Source organism: Prionailurus viverrinus, chromosome F1 (genome assembly GCF_022837055.1).
Source record: "Prionailurus viverrinus isolate Anna chromosome F1, UM_Priviv_1.0, whole genome shotgun sequence".
Taxonomy (NCBI): domain Eukaryota; kingdom Metazoa; phylum Chordata; class Mammalia; order Carnivora; family Felidae; genus Prionailurus; species Prionailurus viverrinus.
Window position 1 is genome coordinate 38,479,107 of NC_062577.1, and position 19,114 is coordinate 38,498,220.

Sequence of the window (19,114 nt, forward strand, 5' to 3'; positions counted from 1 at the left end):
CCATATGTCAAACCTACCCAAGATGACCAAATGATCATTTGATCATTGGTCTTGAAGCAGAGGGATCACAGAGTATCATCTTTCTAGCTTCTGCCCTTTATAGGTTCCCGTCCAGCTCCTAAGGTGCACCTCTGCCCCATTTCCTAAACCGACTACTGTGTCACTTTGTTTGATGTGTCTCAAGAAGTTGCTAGAAAAGTGCATATCCTGGGATAAGGATCGGCAGCCTATTCCTGGGTCTCTGGGGTCTTACTCTCTTGCCATAAAGAGGCCTGAGAAAAAGATGGAAAGAAGGAATGAATCAGTCATCCAAAAGGTTTTTATTCTCCCACTTGGTTCCTTTTCCAGAGCTTGTACTCTCTAAGTTCTAGAATGGGGTTGGGGCCACAGTTATAGGGTGGGGAGCCTGTGGGTCTATGGCCACGCACCTGCTTCCCTCCCGGTTGGGTCTGAGCGCAGGGCAGGATCAGGCACTTGAGAGCTCTGTGCCCTCCTTCACAGGCACAGGCTGCGAGTGCCTCCCAAAGGGGTTAGGAGCAGGTGAGCCATTCCTGGGTCTGTAAGGAAGGAAGAATTCCATTGTGAGACCAAGCGGAAGTGTTAAGAAAATTAACCTCAGTTTCAACGCTGCACGTGCTTCAGAAGCGATGTCGTGAATAAGGAGGCCCAGCTGCTCGCCAGGATCCAGCTCCTTGGGGGGTTCTACAGAGAGCTGGCCTCAGTCAAGGCAGACCCCAGGGGCTGAGTGCCCGGAGAGATGGTGCCTTTCTTCATCCCCACAGGCAGCTCATTTTGGATTCAAGGACGAAGGATCTGGATGCCTTCCTGGGGAGTGTAGGTGAGCCCTGAGATAGATCTTGGGTGCCCTGGAAATTGTATTGGTGCCGAGATGATGAAAGGAGTTAGTTCTCTGGGAGAGGCTATGAGGATCCCAACTCTGCGGTCCCAGGCTGAGGCCCCTGGTCTGCGTGCGGTGCTTCACCCAGATAGTTCATGGAAACAGCCAGGCTCTCCAGCTGTACTCTGCAAATGCAGGGGCGGATGGGGGCAGGGCGCAGGAGTTTCTTGTTTCTTGCTCCTTGTTTCTTCCTCACCGTTCGTTCTTTTATACCTCCTGTTACCCAGGGTACCTTCTGAGGTCATGAAAGGAAGACAGAAGATGCTGGGCCTCTCTCGGGAGTAGCTGGGGTGAGTGGCTGGCAATTATGGAGGCAGGGGCAGCCCTCTGGGCCTCTGAGGGGTCGCCACATGTTCCCTCTTCCAAAAGTCTCAGATGACTGGCCTGGTCACCTCTGTAGCCTGATCCCAGGACACAGGTGTGGGCACAGGGGTAGTCTGGGTCCTTGTTGTCTTTGGGGGGTATCCAGCCTTCACAGATGTGGGGTGAGGAAGCGGAAAGTCACTGCCGGGAGGTTGAGAACTTGGCCACGGTCAGGACCAGACTTTTCCCAGCTCCCGCATCTGGCCAGTTCTTGGGCAGGGCCCAGGTGGAAGATGATCTTGGGATCACTCTCTTGCCAGGCCCAGGAAGGGGATACAGCTGGAGCGGCTTCTGGGAGCTTCTCTGATTACTTTTCCCTATGGCAGCAAAGCACTTAATGCCCATGTCGTAGACGGAGAGATGAAGCTCACAGAACACTTTAGACAAGACTGGGACACTGGTCCTTTCTCGGCTGTCTCATAAATGCCAGTTCCTAGCTCGAAGTTCAGAGAGACACGGGAGGTTCCCCCAAGTGTCCACTTGGGGCTACTAGAGGAAGCAGAAGAGTGGCCGGTGGTAAAGACCTGGAGTCTGGTCCCCGTTCTTGCCGATGCAACTTCCTGTGACCGCATGTGCCCCCTGAGGAAGCACCCCTTCCCCATGCCCGCCCAGGGGATCCCTCAGATCACAAGGCCCACTTTCCCCAGAACCACCTGCCCAGGCGTGGGGGGATCTGGCACCTGGGCTGGTGGAGGTACCAGCGGTCAGGGGCAGGGCTCCTCCGGTAGCTGGGCTGCATACAGGGCCAGGGTGTGGTGCAGGAACTGGTATTGCTCTGTGGTCTGGATCATCCCGCCCCTGCAAGGAGAATATGCAGAGACCATGAGCACAGGAGGGGCGAGTCAAGCATCCCATAGTTCTGCAGGGAGAGTCTCCCAAAGAACCTGTCGACCCCTTCACATATGTTCATCCTTTGGGCTTTCTCCTCCTTTTTCTGCCCCTCAGACCTTCCCCACGAGTGAAGCCCCCCCCCCCCCGCCCCTTACTCAGGGCTGGGCCCCATTGCTAGCTGTGCCCAGGAGGAGAACTTTTTCCTCTCTGACCCATCGGCTCCTGGGGCAGCGCCAGGCCCCTGATTCCTCAGGCCAGGCCAGGAATATTCCTGAGCCTCAAGGTTTCTTCCTCCCTGTCTTAAAAGTAAAAATAATAATTCTGTATATGTGTACAGTAGGTTCTCATCTTTGAAAAACATGTTCCCTATGCATTAACTCATTCCTTAACGCGGCTCCTGGGGAAGGAGCCGTCGTTTCTCTCTAGATGAAGAAATGGGGGCCCAGAGAAATACAGTGATGGCTCAGTGAGATGCAACTCAGAATTGGCACCACGGTTCCCGGTCTCCAGATGCAGAGGGCTTCTGTGCAGTATCTGTGCTTGCCTGGTGTCTAGGACCAACCACACCCTATCCTTCCACCTTTCCCTGAGCAGGGGATTTGGAAAACCACAACCAAAAAGCAAAAAAGATACAAGGCTCAGATGTCCGCAGAGTGGCATATTTAATTCTAGGCCGCCAAGCTAAAATTTTAGATAGAGATTCTTTCCTGGGTGTTAGCTGCACAAGGAAACTGCTCTTTAAGCAATGGGCCCTTTCCTCTCTGGAAGGAAATGCTTGATGGTGATGAGCCTCTAAGTGCCCTGGTGCCCAGGAAGCACTGATGCCACTCCTTCACGTCGTTAGTCCTGTTTACGTTCATAGACCCACCTGTCCAGCCGCAGTTGGCACACGATACCCAGAATGTCCACTTCCCCTCGGGCCTTCAGCTGTTGACAGCCAATTCGGGTGGCGATGAAGCAGCCAGTCCGGCCAATCCCTGCACTGGGTACAGCCAGGGAGGGGACAGGGAGGTCACAGGAGACCAGAGAACATGGGGGCCAGGCCTCAAACTACAGAGAAAGCCGTAGGGACTTAGGGCCCCCTATTTTGGGGGTGGGGACATGAGGGCGGAGGAAGGTAGCAACACCTTCACAGCTTAGAGCTGGCACTGGAGCAGTTTGCATTTCGTCCAGCCTCACCATAAACCTATCCCAGGTCACCCTCCAGCCCCCGTGGACATTTCGAGGAGCTCTCTTCTGCTTAGCGGCAGGCAGTGGTTTCCAACTGTCCGCGTTGCCTTTGGCCTTGTTGAGCCCTTGAGCCCTGCTTGTCTGACCAGGACACCATCTCCACAGCTGCTGACACTCAGCCCCCTTCTCCCACCTCGGGTGCCTCCCACAGCTGTCCCCTCCATGCTGCTGGGTCTTGCCCTTTGTTCCAAAACCTTTTCAAGGACTCCCCCTCTTTGGGAAGGCTTCTTATCTGAAGCCCTGATAGAAGCCACTCACGACCTCCTAACACTTATGTCCAGGTGCGCCCTGTGGGGAAGAGGCTCATGGGCCCCCTCTGTCTATACTTGTGCTAGTATGTTCTATTCAGGTATGTACCCCCAAATGGTTACCTTATCATAAGCTTGTCCCCCGTGGTACCCCCCACCCCACCCCACTCCACCCCACCCCAATCGGATTCTTACTCTATAGCCAAAGCATTCCTTTGAAATGGCACTTAGCTAGTCTTATGAGGCCCCTTGTGATCTGGCCTTCCAGACTGCTCTCTCATCACTCTCCTTCCCTTCCCCCACATGACCTCCAAGCCCCCATCTTCTAACTCTGCTCCCAGCAATGTCCATTTACAAATTTCATCTCAGGGGGTGCCTGGGTGTCTTAGCCGGCTGAGCATCAGACTCCTGATTTCAGCTCAGGTCATGATCCAAGGGCATGGGATCGAGCCCCATGTAGGGCCCCCTTGCTGAGTGTGAAGCTCCTCCCCCTCTGCTCCTCTCCCTTGCTTGTGCTCTCTCTCTCTCTTAAAAAAAAAAAAAAAATTCATCTCGGAGCCTTTGCACATGCTGTTCCATCTGCCTGGAACGCTTCCTCTTTCCACTCTTCACTTGATGAATTCACCTTTCAGATTTTAGCTTAGTTTGATGTCCTTTCTCTGGAAAACCTTCTCTGGCCAGTCTGGGATAGGCGACTTGGTTCTGTGCTCCCCTACACCTCCCACTGTGCTGTGCTTAATCATTTGATCTGCTGTCTTTCCCACCAGACTATAAACCCAGCCGGGCAGAAACTGAGCTGTCTCCTCAGCATCTAACACTGTGCCTGACAGTAACTTGTTCTCAATCAATAGTTGTTGAATAAATGAGTTTCTCGGAGCACCCGGGTGGCTCAGTCAATTAAGCATCCGACTTCAGCTCAGGCCATGATCTCACGGTTTGTGAGTTCTAGCTCGGTGCTGACGGCTCAGAGCCTGGAGCCTGCTTCAGATTCTGTGTCTCCCTCTCTCTGCCCCTCCCCTGCTCACACTGTCTGTCCCTCTCTCTCAAAAGTAAAACATTAAATTTAAAAAATAAATGAATTTCTCAACACCGAGGACCATGTTTATTTCCCTCCCCAGAAGACTGGGAAGCTTTCTGATGTTCTGTCCCCTCTCTGGCTTGTACCTGAATGTCCAGCCCAGATGGCCACGTTCTGCATGAAGGAGAGAATGAGAACAGAGCACTTGCTGAATGACCTAGAGATTCCCATCCAAGGTAAGACTTGGGCCTGCCCGGTGCTGTCCTTCTTAGACCCCTTCCAAGGAGAGACCCAATGGCAAGGAAAGGGGCACCTGCTCATAGGCTGCTGGGGAGGGCGGGGCCACATACCTGCAGTGGACTACGATGGGCCCAGTGTTGGCAGCTGTCTCTGGGCTTTCCTCCACCTCGGCCACCAGGCGCAGCAGAGGCCCAGCCGATTCTGGGGTCTGGTGATCAGGCCAGGCAGAGAAGAGGACATGTTTCACTACCCGGCACTCCTCCTGGTGCTGGCATGGGAACAAGGCATGAGAACCAAGGTCAGGGTAGGGGGCACTGGCAGCCTTCTTCTCTGGCACCAGAGGAGGGCAAGGGCTAGAACTCCCCCCTGGGACAGTCACGGACCCCGAGCAGGCCAGGTCAGCCCTTCTCCTGCTCATCATACTCCACCATTCCCTCCTCTGAAATGCTGGAGGGAATGCTGTCCAGGGAGCGGGGGAAGACCCAAGTTCAAGTCCTGGCTGTGCTTCTAACTAGCATATGACTTTGGGCAAGTCCCTTAACCTCATTTACTTAGAAGAAGGAGACCGTGATATCTTATTGGTTTGCTTCTCAGGATGCTTGGAGGATAAGGAGTTGGGAAAGAAATGCTTTGAAAAGTATAAAATGCTATATGATAATAGAAGGCAGGGGCGCCTGGGTGGCGCAGTCGGTTAAGCGTCCGACTTCAGCCAGGTCACGATCTCGCAGTCCGTGAGTTCGAGCCCCGCGTCGGGCTCTGGGCTGATGGCTTAGAGCCTGGAGCCTGTTTCCGATTCTGTGTCTCCCTCTCTCTCTGCCCCTCGCCCGTTCATGCTCTGTCTCTCTCTGTCCCAAAAATAAATAAATGTTGAAAAAAAATTAAAAAAAAAATAGAAGGCATTTTAAAGCACTTCACATGTGTCATTATACATCTGCCTGGACTTCCGGTGGTTCCTTCAGCATGACTCTGGGACCCCTCCTCTCCTCTCCGGGGCCATTCAGCACGGATGGGCAGATGGGCCTTCTTGGTGGTTTCTGCTTGGCTAGTTGGCTCTGCCCTGTTAGACTAGGGCGGTACCCACGTTCTCTTGCTTTTTGCCTCAAGCTCTTCTTCTAGATGTGCGTTCAAGAAGGTTTCGATGAATAAACCCTCGGATCCCAGTAAAGGTCAGGCCTGAGTTTCAGCGATGCTGGAGACAGCCTGACCTCCCTGTACCTGGATGGTGAGCTGCCGCACAGTGTATTCTGGACATTCTTTTGTGCCTTGGATGCGGATCCGGAAGGGTCCATAGGTTTCCTCTTCTGTGGGCCAGTAGTGGACACATTTCTAGGAGGGAGGGAGCTGGGAGTCAGAAGGGGGAAGTGTCTATCAGCTGGAGCGGGGGGGGGGGGGGGGGCAGGACAGCAGAGAAGGAAGTGGGGTCCCCTCCCCATTTCCCTCCCCCATCGGAGGGGCTCCGCGCTGCCTGGGTCAGTACCCAGGGGCTGGGCTCTCCTGCAGGTGAAGTGCTTACCCCACCCCCCATTCTGGTTGTGGAGAGCCCCGATGGTGTATATCTCAGAAACTTTTCTGAGAAGTTCAAGCTGGGCCTGGCTATGGGTATTGTCAGCTTCCAGGAGAGGCCCTAGTCCCAAGCTGCCCTGAGTCGGGGCATGTGTTGTGGGGTAAGAAGTAGCCTTTTCTGGGTTCACTAAGGACTGTGACTCCACCTCCTACCTCCTTGCCTTCTCGGAGCTGAGTGAGCATGACAATGAGTGACACTTCTTCCTGCCACACCATCTCCCAGAAGTCCGATACGGTGTTGGGCATGGGGCCCTGGGTCGCAATGTAGACCTTCTCCTGCCCGTCGTAGCCCTGGGGAGATGGATGCGTAAAAGGAAGGGTGGGAAGCAGTGAGAGTAGAGCCCCAGGGAAATCCTGGACTCCGGGGGTCCTGGGGTCAGGCTGAAGACACTGAACATGCACACCCGGACATACCCGTGCACACACTGGAAGGCACGTGGTGGAAAGGACACAGGCTCTGGAGGGAGGAACACGTGGGTTCAAATCTCTGTTCTGCTGCTTACTAGCTCTGCCACCACAAGCAGGTTACCTAGCCTCCGTTAAGCCTCAGCTTTCTCATCTGTAAATTGGGCACAATAGCTATCTTGCAAGAATGTAGCACGAATCACATTCAACAAACCATATTGAGGGTCTAGCGCTATCAGGTCCTTTGGAAATGTTTGTTCCCTTCCTCCCCTGTTGCTTTCTACTAGCACAAAATAAGAAAACAGTGTTCGACATTGGTTGAGTGAATGTTTTACTTTTACTATTACTTTTATATATATTTAGTAGCAAGACGTGGCGCATTCTTGCTAGCCCTTTTCTCTCCCGGTCGGAATCTCAGCTCCTCAAGATGATGAAATCAAGACAGACCACTGTTCACTAAATTTCTGCCAGCAAATAGGAGATTTGCAGAGTCCCGGGCTAACAGCTTTCAACCTCTTGGCACCTCTGACCTCTGTCCTAGCCACTTGGAGCCACTAGAGGGCGGTACTTTTACATCTACTTCGGGCCAGTAGAGGTGGGAAGCTGGGGTAGAGAGGCCGCCTTGCCTCCCTGGTTCCTGTAGTTTGATGTTAAACCATTTCCTCAAAGGAGGGGCTGTTTTGGGAGGCAGTTAAGGGGAGAGAGAGAGAGAAAAGGTAGGCAGGGGAGCATTCCTATTTGTGCTAGCACCTTCCATGCAGACCTAAGAGCCAGGAGCCCTGGGGCTACGAGGGAGTGAGTTCAACAGGGCAACTTCCTCCATGTGTAAAGGGTTGGCAGGGATGATGTGATAACGTGCGTTAAGGAGACTGGGTGGTTTCTTCTTTTCAGCCTAACATCTGCTCTGTTTTCTCGGCTGGTGTCTTGGGGCCTCTTCGGAATCTGTCCCATCTTGGGGGGGTGGGGAGGGGCATGGCAGTAGTGATTTGGAGCAGGAACCCATGGCTGGACGATATTCTCTGGGGATGTCCTCAAACACAGCGCACCCCCCGACCCCACCCCCATTCCCTGCGTGGCAGCCCCAGCTAGGCCACTCACTCGGATGTAGTTGGCATTGATGTAGTCTCCGTCTTCTTGGCTCTGTGCCCGGCCTAGACAGACACGGCTCTGGGGATCTAGGAAGTTAAAATCAGCAGAGGTCAGAGGTCAAAAGGGGACCAACTAAGGCGCACTCCCAACAGGGTCAGGAAGAGGTGAGTTCCTGTGCGTATCACAGTACCCCGTGTATCGCAGGTGGTCAGAGACCCCCTAAATTACTTTGTATGCAGACGTTAAGGAGCCACAGAATGTTTCTGAGCAGTAGAGTGACATGTTCAAAGGAATAACTGGGGAAGGCTAACTGCGTGGTGCCGTGCAGGACGATTGAGGAAAGGGAATGGGGCCGCAGAGACCCTAATGGGCAGTTACTGAAATATTCTAGCCTTGAAGTCAGGAAGAGGATAGAGCACAATTGTACCAATAAGGCAAGGGAGGAAAAAGAGGGGTCGCGGAGGAAAAGTTTTTTTCCTTTCTAAATTTATTTTAGAGAGAGAGAAAGCGTGAGGCGGGGAGAGGGGCAGAGGGAGACAGAGAGAGAGAGAGAGAGAGAGAGAGAGAGAGAGAGAGAAGCTTAAGCAGGTTCCATGCTCAGTGCTGAGCCCAACACGAGGCTCCATCCCACGACCCTGGGATCATGACCTGAGCTGAAATCAAGAGTCAGACGCTCAACAGACTGAGCCACCCAGGCGCCCCAGGAAGAGTTTCTTTCTGACGGTGAATATGAGATTTGGCTGAGCGACTAGCCCCAAATCCCGCAGTGGTGACGTGGGACCAAAAGTCGGGTTTCATTCTGCCACTGGGCGTGCCAGCCTCTCCCTCGAAGTGGGGAGATCCAATCCAAGCTGGAATGAAGAAGTTAGCTTGTAAGGAAAGGAGACGAGCTCTGCCAGTGCTGGCTTGGTTCTGGACGGAGGAGAATTGCAGGGAGACTTCCCTCCTGGCCGGGAGTGGGGGGGTGGGGGGGTGTTGGGGAGTGAGGGGGTGGGGGGGGGATGGGCAGCGGGGGGAGGCTGGTTAGACTTAGATCAAGAACAAGGGCTGCTCCCTCCCCACCACCCCCATTCGATGAGTGCTGACCCACCCCTGCGGGCAAATGGCTGTCACCGCAGGAGCTGGGAGTGGTGAGCTAAGGCCTCCAGACAAGGAGATGCTGGAGGTGGGTGGGCCAAACAAGGCTTCTCTGAGTGGGGGGGAGGGGGAGAGTCTCTGAGTGTCTCCTGCTTGCCTCTGCAAAGCAGGAGGTGCTGATCCCTGGGCCCTTTGAGCTTGCAGGGTCAACCCCTTACAGCCCCAGGACTCCCGTCTCCAAACTCTCTCACTGCTCTCTTGCAGAGTCCCTGCATTTGACTTGCTCGAAGCCCTCTCTCTGGGAGCCATCCTGATGGTGCCTTTGCCACTGCAGACCTCTGCTGGGCATTTCCCACAGTGGAGGAAGAGGAGAAAGAAGCTGTGACCTCGGGCAAGTTATGCCCGAGGCAACTTTTCTGTGATTCCAAATCTACTCCCTGGGGTCGTTTTGAGAAATGAGTTAACATCAGCATCTCCCAGCACCGCCTGGCCCACGGTAAGCATCTGCAAATATGAGTTGCTGTATTCTCACTGTGGTTATGATCCCTGCCCAGCCCGGGGATGGTATTGGTGTTCCTCTGCTGAAAGAAAATGCTCTATGTGAGGGAGCTCTTGCCTGGCTGAGGCTGTGTGTCGACTCCTGAACCTGTCCAGCCCCAGGGACAGCATCACCTCCCTTGGAGCCCGCCGCACTTCTTACTTGGCAAGATGGTCTTATATCGGTCCTTGGAGGCGTGGCCAGGAATATCCAGGTCTTCAGAGTTGACAAAGTTTGAGGGGATCTTCTGGTAGAGGGAGGAAATGAGTGAATGTAGCCGATACATCTTCCCAGCCTCCTTTGCCCCCTTCCCCCCCTTATCTAGTAGAGCTGGGCCCTTGCTCTTCCCTCCTGGCTTCAGTAGGTCTGGATGGGGTGGAGGGCAGAAGAGGGAGCATGGGGCAGTTTTCTCCCCTGATCCTAGGGTTCTCTTTCCTGAGGTCCCAAAGAGGAGGCATCCTGCAGTACCCAAGATAGTATGGTGCCAGCTGGCTGTCTCTGATTCAGAAAGGCGGATGGACTCCGAGGAGACCCCAAGTTCTTACCAGGAATTCTTCTTCCAGCTGCTTGGGGCTGGGTGGCTGGTGCTGCAGGGCCCAGCGGGTGAGGGGGTGTCCAGCTGTGCGCAGAAAGTGTAGGGTGACCTCCCGGGGTGTGTTCACTGAGCAAATGGGCTCTACAGCTCCCAGGGACCGCACATCCAGCATCAGAGCCACATTGGAGCCTCGCCTGCAGGCACGGACAACCCGTGCCTAGTGAGTGCCCAAGAACATCGCTGCTCTAACCATTATTATTGTTATCGGGCACGCCTGAGGAGGCTGCTCCTTGGTTCCCCCTTGACCCACAGGCCCAGTGGGCTCCAGGTTCAGGATCCTGCTACATGCCCTTCTTTTGTCAGATCGGGGCAGCCTTGAACCCAACTGTTCTCTCCACCTGCCCACCCCTGCCCATTCCTCCCTGGCCTCCAAAGGTCAGACCTACATCCAGACCCAAGAAAGCCCTGCTCCAGGGGCTGGCTACTCAGCCCATCTCGGGGTTTGGGAAACAGGCACGAGGTTGACGTGACACTTTATGCCCCAGACATGTAAAGGACATGCAAAGGACATGCAAATGAACACATGTGGTTTCCTTTTCCAGATTGGAGTCAACAGCTGAGGGCCCTCTGGACTCAGCTGTCAGAGCTGGAGAGGCAGATGGAAGGAATGGGGCACAGTCTCAGAGCTGGGAAGCCCCCCCCCCCCCCCCCCAGGAAAGATCTCACCTCTCCTGCAGTCGCACATGCTTCTTGGCTGGTGCTTTGGTGGGTGGAGGCTGGGTCATGGCTGCCCCCAAAGACCAGGTCGGCAGCCGTGCTCTGGAGCACCCCCACCACGGTCCTGGACCATGCTGGGTGGGGTGCTGGGCCCAGGGGAGGCTTACTCAGCCATGAGGTTCACCTGAAAGACAGGAGCCCTCAGCTGTTGCCCTCTGGCCTGTCTGACTGGCCAGGAGAAGGCTCCCAAGTCCTGGCCAGCTGCCTGTTTTCTGGTACCTCTGTTTTTACTGAGGTGTCTTCTGTTCTCCGAGCAGCAATGTCATTTTCTCTAGGCGGGGACCCAGGGTGGTGGGCAGTCTGAGATTGGAGTAGGGGCCCAACAAGGGGTAGAGACTGTGGGGGAGGGCAGGAAAGCCTCCAGAAGGAAGGAGCGAGGGGAAGAGAGGCCGCTCAAAGCAAGAGTACAAGGGGCTCTAAGCTGGGACCCAAGTGAAAGAAGGCAAGGGAGGAAACACAAACAATTTTGTTCTGTGTAGAAGGGAGAGAGAAGGCTCACAGAAGCCACCTCTAGTCTAGGCCTTCTCTGAAATGAAAGGTTTCAGGCCTCTCGAAGCGTTGGAGCCCGTTGGGGACCCTTGTAGACCCTGTCCTAACCGCTGGCAGCTTCCGAGTTCATTCTGGCTTCTGGGGTCTCTGTCCAGGGAGGTAGGCTGGGGGTGGTGGGGGGGGTGTGTTTCCTTCCTCCTCTGCCCATCCCCCCATCTCCCGCCTCTGTAACTGTCACAGGAAATGGCCTCACCAAGCCCTTGAGCATGGTGAGGCGACAGCTGGGGGCACAAGAGGGGGCATGGAGGTGGTGGGGCCATCTCCTCTTGGGGGACAGTCCCTATCTTCCAGAGCCAGGTCACAGCTTCTGAGGAGCGGGGGCGGTGTTAGAGTTGCTAAGCCCGCAGGGACAGAGGTGAGGGGACAGAGTGGCCCCGTGCAGATGTGGATGATAGAGGCTGTCCCGAAGCAGAAAGGGGTTCATGGGCCTCCGCTCTCCTTGCTGCCCCCTGCGGCTCCCCTGCCCCCACCCCCCCACCTCGGGGCTATCAGCTGGGTCAGCACCCATTCGCCAGCCAGGCACTATAGCACCCAATGCGACGTTACTCACACCCTCCGTGGAGATGCCCTCCCGTCTCCCCAGGGTTCACACCACCCCAGGACCACAGGGACCCCTCCTCCCCCCTTTCAGGTACTTACTGAAGCAGCTGTGTCCCCCAGGCTGCCTCTTGCCAGCTGTCTGTCTGTCTGTTGGTTGGTCTTTGAGGGCTGAGGAGGCTTCAGGAAGCCAGCTTCCTCCCTCTGCCCCTCCTTGTTGCCACCCACGCACACCCCAGCTGCACGCTGCCCTCCCGCGCCTGCAGCCACCGCCAGGGGTCGGGTGGCTCTTGCCTGTGCCCCTTTGGGTGTGGGCTGGCTGTGTGCCAGCACTTTTGCCATGGGTCTAAGGCCCTGCTCCCTGGGGATAGACCAGGTCCTCTGGGTCTTTGTCACATTCAGCCTCTGCCTGCTTACTGGGCAGAGCTCAGCTGTCCCACATGGAACACCTCATTGTTCCTGTTCAAGCTGGCCCTGTCCACACAGTGATTTCTACTCCTCTGCTTTGGCCTCAGAGCCCTAGTCCTGGAAGCCCTTGCCCCCTCAAGCCTTGGGAGTTCACGGTCAGGCACAGGTTACGCCTTCTCAGAGCAGAGGTGGGTGCGGACTTGGAGTGGGGTGGGGGAGAAAGGAAGCAGGAATCTTTGCTCCACAAAGACCCAGGCCAGACCAGAAGGGTCAGCTTCAGGACCTGAGCCACACCCCAGCTCTCAGCTGCCTCTGGTTTGAGATGGACCAGCCGGCCCGGAAGTAGATGGCAGAGGCTGCTTGAAGAAGAGTCTGGGGGGCTTTCTCCCTGTGCGCAAGCCCTCCAGGCCTCGTCCCCAAATCCTAACATCTATTGAGAAGACTTACAGATAGTGGACAGTCTCTGGCCCTCACACGGGGGGACTCCCACGTCTTCTTCGCCTCTGGGGCATCTGGATGCCTGGGGCCTAGGAAGTGGCCCCCACGTCCAAGATTCCACTGCCCACCCCCCACCCCCCACCCCCCACCCCCCGCCTTGCCTCGGCAGGCCCCTTTCTGGCCAGCAGCCCAGCTGGTTCATGCTCGCTGCGGCTTCTTCTCCCTTGTAACATTCCAAACACCCTTCCTTTCCCAGCCCCAACACGCGCAATCCTCGTCCTCTCTCTTCCTCCCACTACTGATTCAGCTGTCAAACGGTGACAGCAGAAAAGGAATGATTTACAATAGACACAGGGGGTGGGCACAATGGAGGGGCGGTGGGGAGGGTGCTGGCCTGCTGCTGGCCTAAGGGGGAGGAGGGTTGGGATAACCCTCTGGAGCTCTGGAGGCCTCCCAGCGCCTGTCTTTTCTCCTGGAAGTGGGGACCAGGAACTGGCTCTCTTCGGAGACCCTCCAGGGCCCGCTGGTCCTGGACCCTTCTTTACTCTGGGGAGTGGTTTCCCCGAAAGGAGGCTGATCAGAGCTGGAGTAATAGTTGGCTGTGGTACCCAGAACAGGGTGTGGTGTGCTGGGGGGAGCGCAGGAGAGCCTGGGAATCCCTGGTCAACCTGTGGAAAGCGACCCGAGGCTGGCCTCTGCTCCAGCTGTTCCCCTAAGCCCACCGGGATCTCCACTAATGGGCAGTGGGGCCCTGGGGATCAAAGAAGGGGGCAGGAGGGGATTAGAAAGAAGGCCACCCCCACTGGGCCAAGCTGTCGATTGTTATCAGGAACAGGAAGCTAGGATACCACAGGGGTGGGGAGGAGGAAGCAGGCAGAGCCTTCCCCCCACTGGTCCGCCGGTGCCTCCAGGTTCCCACCAGGTCTCCGGGGTCTGAGCCCCATTGGCCTCAGGCACACCCCCTACCCTCCCAAGGCTCACCCGGCAGCAGTTTGAGGAGCCGGAAGCTGAGCTCTTGGGTGAAGAGCAAGGAGGCTGGGGGCCAGGAGATGGGAGGGGTGGTTGGTGGTGGGGGTGGGGGTAACGGCATTAGGCAAGACCCTGAGGATCTCTCAGTTCCCTTTGGGTGTGTTTGGGGGTGAGGGAATAGTCACTCTTTGCCTCCTGCCTCACCCCTCTCACCGTCTGCTTAGAAATGCCTGGATACGCATGGAGGTGTGGGGCTAGAGCCCAGGAGGGGTGAGGGCACCACCCATAAGCCTCAGATGGTCCCAGATACCCTACAGCGCCTCCTCCCCAGACTGGCCAGGCTGCTGGAATGGGGAAAGGCCTGGAGTTCTCTGGGAGTGACTCTACCCCCAGAACCTTCCCCGTCCCTGGGTGGAGCGGCCCCAGACAGCTCTGAAACCTTCATCACTCCAGCCGCTGATTTGCCTTCCAGAGTTGGGATTTAGCTTCCAGCCACCCTTGACTCCAAAAAAAAAAGTATAGCAATAGTTGAAAACCAGAAAGACCCGTGTGCAATCTTAACCGTGGCCCATTAGCTGTGTGACCTTGGGTGCATTACGGAACCTCCCTGAGGCTCAGTCTCCACATGAGGGTCCTCCCTGCCCAGGGGGATGGGCCTAGCACCTCTCTGATCTGTCCAGTGGTGCCGGGCTGTGAGCTGGAGAGGCTGGCCAGGGCAGGGGGCCAGGGGAGTGGTGTCTGGTGGGGGGGTCCGTGTTTCCTCTCCCACAGACCCCGGCTTTGTCCAGCCAGCCTGCAGGGACAGAGCTGCCCGGGCACACCGCCCTCCTCTTGCCATAATCCCCCAGTCCCAGCGCTGCCAGCCACGACTGGCTGCTTTCAGGGTCAGAAGCCCCTTGCAGGGGCAGCCGTATCTGGAATTCTCAGAAGTTCTGGTTTCTTGGAGGCACCTAGGGAGCAGGCCAGGCCGCTGCCAGCCCCAGAGGCAAAGGCTGCCACCCTGTAAAATTCCAAATTCCAGAAGGGAGGCTCTTGGGTATGGGGTCTGATGCTGGGGGCCAGGACTCCTGGGTCCTGCACTCTCCACAGGTCTTGCTCCCCCCTCCCTAGACCTCTTCATTCTTCTCTGGAGAAGCCCTAGGATCATATGTCCTCCCCCACCCCCAAATCCTGGGCCAGCCTAGGCCTGCTTCTACCACGGTGTTACAGGTGCCTGCTTGCCTCTGGCTGAGTGGGGGAGGCAGAGAGGCTGGGAACTGGGAGGCCTTATCCAGGAGAAGCCAGGGAGACGCTGGAGGAGACCCTTGGTGGGTGGGACAGAGAATTGCCGTTAGGAAGTGTGGCCGTGTCTGGGCCAGCTGGTGTGAAATCTGAAGAAAGAAGGAGACTCATTGGGAATGCCCTGGGGCCCTGCCTCTGTCCTGGCCATCCCGGAAGCCCATCCCCCGCCCGACCCAGTTTCCCCGACACCTTTTGGGTACCTGCCGGTGAAAGGGACTTTCCCATACCCCCTGCCCCCGGGGCTGAAGGACCACCTCAGCATCTGGGGAGCCAGGGCCAGCCTGCCTGGAGATCCAGGAAAGAGCCCCATTCTTTTCCAGGTTGCAGGAAGTCGGGTCCCTGGCTTTAGGACAGAAGAGAGTCTCTCCCTTTCTCCCAAGCCTGGAACTGGTGAAATGGACATCTATTTTACAACACGGGCCTTTCTTCCTGGGGCCCTCCCCTCCCCCTCCCCCTCTATGATGTCCCTGGATGCCCCCATGTACACATCCATCCAGATAAATATGTACACCCTCGCGGGTCATGCACGTGCGCGCGCACGCAGTGTGTCCATCCACACACGTGCCCGGGCTGCCCACACACACACACACACACACATCTCACCAGTCTGCTGCCTCCAGCCCTTTGCTGCCTTCCCACAGCCTGGCCAGAGGGATCTAGGCCTACCCTCTCCCTGGTGACCTTCCCCGAGGTGTGGGAGGAAGAGTGGGAGACTTGGCTGTCCGGATCCACCCTGCCCCTCTCCTGCCTGGTGATTATCTTCCCCCGGGTGTGGGGGGTGCCCAAGGCCTGGCTTCAGGCCCTGGGAGAGGAGGGGGAGGGCCGGAAAGGAGCTGTGTGGGACAGCTGCAGGAAGAGACCAGGCTGGCTCACATTTGGGAATCAGGATGCCTGGACCTGTCCCTGCCCTCCTCTGCCTCCTGGCTGGCTTTCTCCAGAAGGAATCGGTAAGGTGCTCTCAGATCTCAGGAGGACCCCAAGAGTTCTCTAGGGAGAGGATGTGGGTTTGTCTGTGGGAGTGGTTGCTGGGCAGGAGACACAGCCCTTGTGGTACTTTTTTTGCTGAATGGAGAGGCTTGGGCTGGGGAGGCTGCATCTTGTCTGTTAGAACCTTTCTACCCCCCTTGGAGCTCCCTCTTCTGTCAGCACGCTGGCGGTGGGGGGCGGGGGGGGGTGGTGGTGGCTGGCAGGCGTGCCTTCTAAGGCCAGGGACCTTCTCCAGGACTGTCCGTAGGACTAGCTATGGAGGACTAGCTATGGACTGTCCCCAACAGGCCCCTATTGTGGCGACTCTCAAGCAGGGTCTCAACGTCCCCCCCCCCCCATTACCTACAACCACGTCTTGACACATCGCTTCTCTTAGATTCTGAATTAGGATGTTTCCACCTCACTTCTCCCCTTTGCTGCTGCTGATTGAGACTCTGCGAGAAAGAGCAAAGAAAGAGGTGCCCCAGGTGAGGTGGATGGGGGAAGGGACAAGGGTTGGCCCTTTCTTGGGGCCTTCTCCTTTAACGTCAGTTTCCCCAGTTGCTCTCTGCACCCCCTGCCCCCCCCTTTGAAAGAGCACATGCATGAATGTACACACGCGTGCGTGTGCGCGCACACACACACACACACACACACACACACGGCCTGGAAAATCTGATGAGTCTGCAGTGCTCAGTTTCCAGGCCCCTATCCAGAGGCTGGGTGGGTGGCTCTGAGGTTTGGGGCTGGGTAGAGTGGGGGAAGGGCAGGCAGCCCCTGGCTCTGAACTGAACCAGTGGGAGGCTGAGTGGGTTTCTCTGCAGGCCTGCCACCCCACCCCCCTCCCCGGCTGGGGCTGGCCCCTGAGAGCCTGGCTCCCAAGAAGCAGCCTTGACCTTCAGTTTTCATACCTGCCTGTTTTCTGCGTATTCCCCCTCCCCACTTCCTGAGTTAGCGGCTGACTCCTGGGCTCCTTTCCCGGGGGCGGGGAGGGGGGGTTGCCCAGAGCCATTTCTTCCCCTTCTGTTCTGCCTCCCCCTCCCCTCGCCACCATCAGCTGTCTTGAGGTGGGGACACATGGGTGAGCAGTTCCAGGTGAGTAGCTGGCCTTAGGCTGGAATGAAGCAGGCCTGCTTCTAGGCCAAGTGCCAGGGAAGGTCCCCTTGCCTGCAGCCTGCTGGGGGCTGGGGGGCGGGCAGAGGCTGGGGTGGGCACCACTGATCTATGTGGACAAGGGACTTAAGTAAGCAAACATCCTAGGGACTTAAGTAGCTCCTCAGAGAGCTCTGAGCTGAGAGGACCCTAATCCGGGGGGTTGGGAGCAGGACTGGCCTTCTCGGACCGGGCTCTTCCCCTCTCTGGAGACCAGCTTCCTCATCTGGGCAGTGAGGGTGTGGGAACGGATGGGTCCCAGGGGCCAGGTGGGCTCTTCTAGATCTATAATCGCTGTGACTCAGGGCCTTTAGGATGTGCTCCTGTGCCTCTGTCCACAAGGGCATGGTGCCACGTGGGTGCACAGAAGGGGACACACACCCACAGCTGTGGTCCATCCGTTCCACAGCAACACATCCACGCCATGTAACCGGCACCCTCCTTTTCCTCCGCCGACCCGACAAACACTCTATCCATCTGCCACGTGTCGATAGGGTCGGCAGAACCACACTCCTCTCTGGGGTCGGGGAGGGGGGAGCCAGCTGCCTTTGCTATGTGTGCCCACTCGAGAGGCCATCCCTTGCCTTGGTCTTTCCCGAGACCCCCCTGGAAGGTCAACTGCTGGAGGAGGGGTGGAGGCGGGGGAGGCAGAGGGAGAGGCGGGCTTGTCTGCAGCCCACGGGGTGCAATGGCCTTATACCTTCTGGGCCCCGGGGTCTCTCTCCCCTCGCTGAATCTTGCCAAGGCTGGGTGGGCAGAGGGGTTAGGGTCCGGGCTGAGAGGCACCTCCTTGGTCTTTGGCTGCCTGCCACCTGCCATCTCGCTGAAACTCGGCCTTCCCACCCTCGCCCGCCTGCCCGTCCGCGTCCGCCCGTCAGTCAGCCAGCCAGCCAGCCAGCCAGTGGGGCAAGGGGAGGGTTGGGGGGACTGGCTCCACCCCTGCTGCCTCTTAACTTTCCTTTACAGACATCGGGATGAGGCCCTCAATCCTGTTTGCTGTCTTCCTCTGGCTCCGGGGTTTCTTGGTCCAGGTGAGGTGGGCACAGGGGGCAGGCAGGCAGCTGGGGAGCTGTTTTCCAGGGCCCGTCCGGGCTCCCACCTCTCTGTGGGGCCCCACAGCTGGTCTGCATTAGGCAGAGCAGAGGCTGTTCCTTCCCAGCCGCTGGCTCAGAGGACAGAAAGAACAAACCGCTTCTGCCTGCGCAGGGCTGCCTCCTGAACTTGGGGTGTGCCTGTGGGTGATACCCTTTTGTCCCTGTCTGGAGAAGTGCCAGACAAGAGGACAGCCTTCTCTCTGATCTCGGCCCTGTCCCCTGCTGGCTTCCACGGACCCCAGAGCCCTCTGCCCATCTCCTCCCCCCTCCTCCCTCCTTCCTATAGGGACATGAGTGTCACACTCTGGCAAGGAGCCCAGATGGAGAGAGTGGAGGTAGGTGTCTTCAGTGGGGGGAAGGAGGTCTGGGAGGTAGGAGGGAGTGGGGGTGCAGGGTTGGTTTCTCCATGCCAGGCCTTGCCTCTGCTCTGGCCCTTTTTTTTTTCTTTGCCTTTCCTCCTTCTTTAGGGGAGAAAGGGTATCGGGAGACTCTGAATGCACCCCTTTTCCCCAGGACCACCTCTGAAAGTGAACGTCAGCAGCCAGGGGCGGCCTACTAGCCTCTTCCTGAGCTGGGGAGCCCCAGGGCCAGACAAGTTCAGCCATGCCCTCCGCCTCACCCACCTGAGTCCCCTAGGCTCTCCAGGAGGGCCGCAGCTCCAGGCCCACACCAACGCATCCAGCTTTGAGTTCCGGGACCTGGTGCCAGGAAGTCGCTACCTGCTGGAAGTGACTGCCCTGGGACCCTGTGGGCAGAATACCACCATCATCCTCACTGCCCGCACTGGTACGTGGGGGCGAGTAGTGTGCAGGCATTGCAAGGGGTCCGAGCAGGAGGCATCTGTCCTGCAGGGTTGGCACAGGGCAGGGTAGCCAAGGAGGGCCATGCCTGGTACCGTGACCCATTTG

The 19,114-nt window shown here is 57.2% G+C and overlaps 2 protein-coding genes across 12 annotated transcripts in view; one reads left to right on the forward strand and one right to left on the reverse strand.

Moving 5' to 3' along the window:
• The window catches only part of LOC125155293 (receptor-type tyrosine-protein phosphatase V-like), a 37,126-nt gene that overhangs the window by 846 nt on the left and 17,166 nt on the right, over positions 1-19,114 (forward strand). For 8 of the 11 annotated variants that reach the window (XR_007148122.1, XR_007148123.1, XM_047840411.1 and 5 more), the window contains exons 1-5: positions 10,883-15,941; positions 16,358-16,448; positions 18,079-18,143; positions 18,493-18,541; positions 18,720-18,992. Coding sequence is in view for 9 of the 11 variants with exons in the window: in XM_047840411.1 (XP_047696367.1) it covers positions 18,087-18,143; positions 18,493-18,541; positions 18,720-18,992 (379 nt within the window). In the remaining 2 variants the exon portion in view is untranslated. Of the gene's footprint in view, positions 1-1,125; positions 1,189-4,688; positions 4,825-9,226; positions 9,459-10,882; positions 15,942-16,357; positions 16,449-17,835; positions 18,144-18,492; positions 18,542-18,719; positions 18,993-19,114 lie in introns of those variants that run through there. The other 3 variants (XM_047840412.1, XM_047840413.1, XM_047840414.1) reach the window with 3 other exon arrangements.
• Positions 302-12,946, reverse strand: PTPN7 (protein tyrosine phosphatase non-receptor type 7). The gene is given in 12 exon segments (XM_047840422.1): positions 302-2,059; positions 2,961-3,074; positions 4,939-5,096; positions 6,044-6,154; positions 6,545-6,682; positions 7,895-7,971; positions 9,663-9,747; positions 10,046-10,229; positions 10,762-10,890; positions 10,892-10,952; positions 12,750-12,876; positions 12,878-12,946. Coding segments are annotated over 12 exon segments (1,347 nt in total). The 3' UTR covers positions 302-1,965.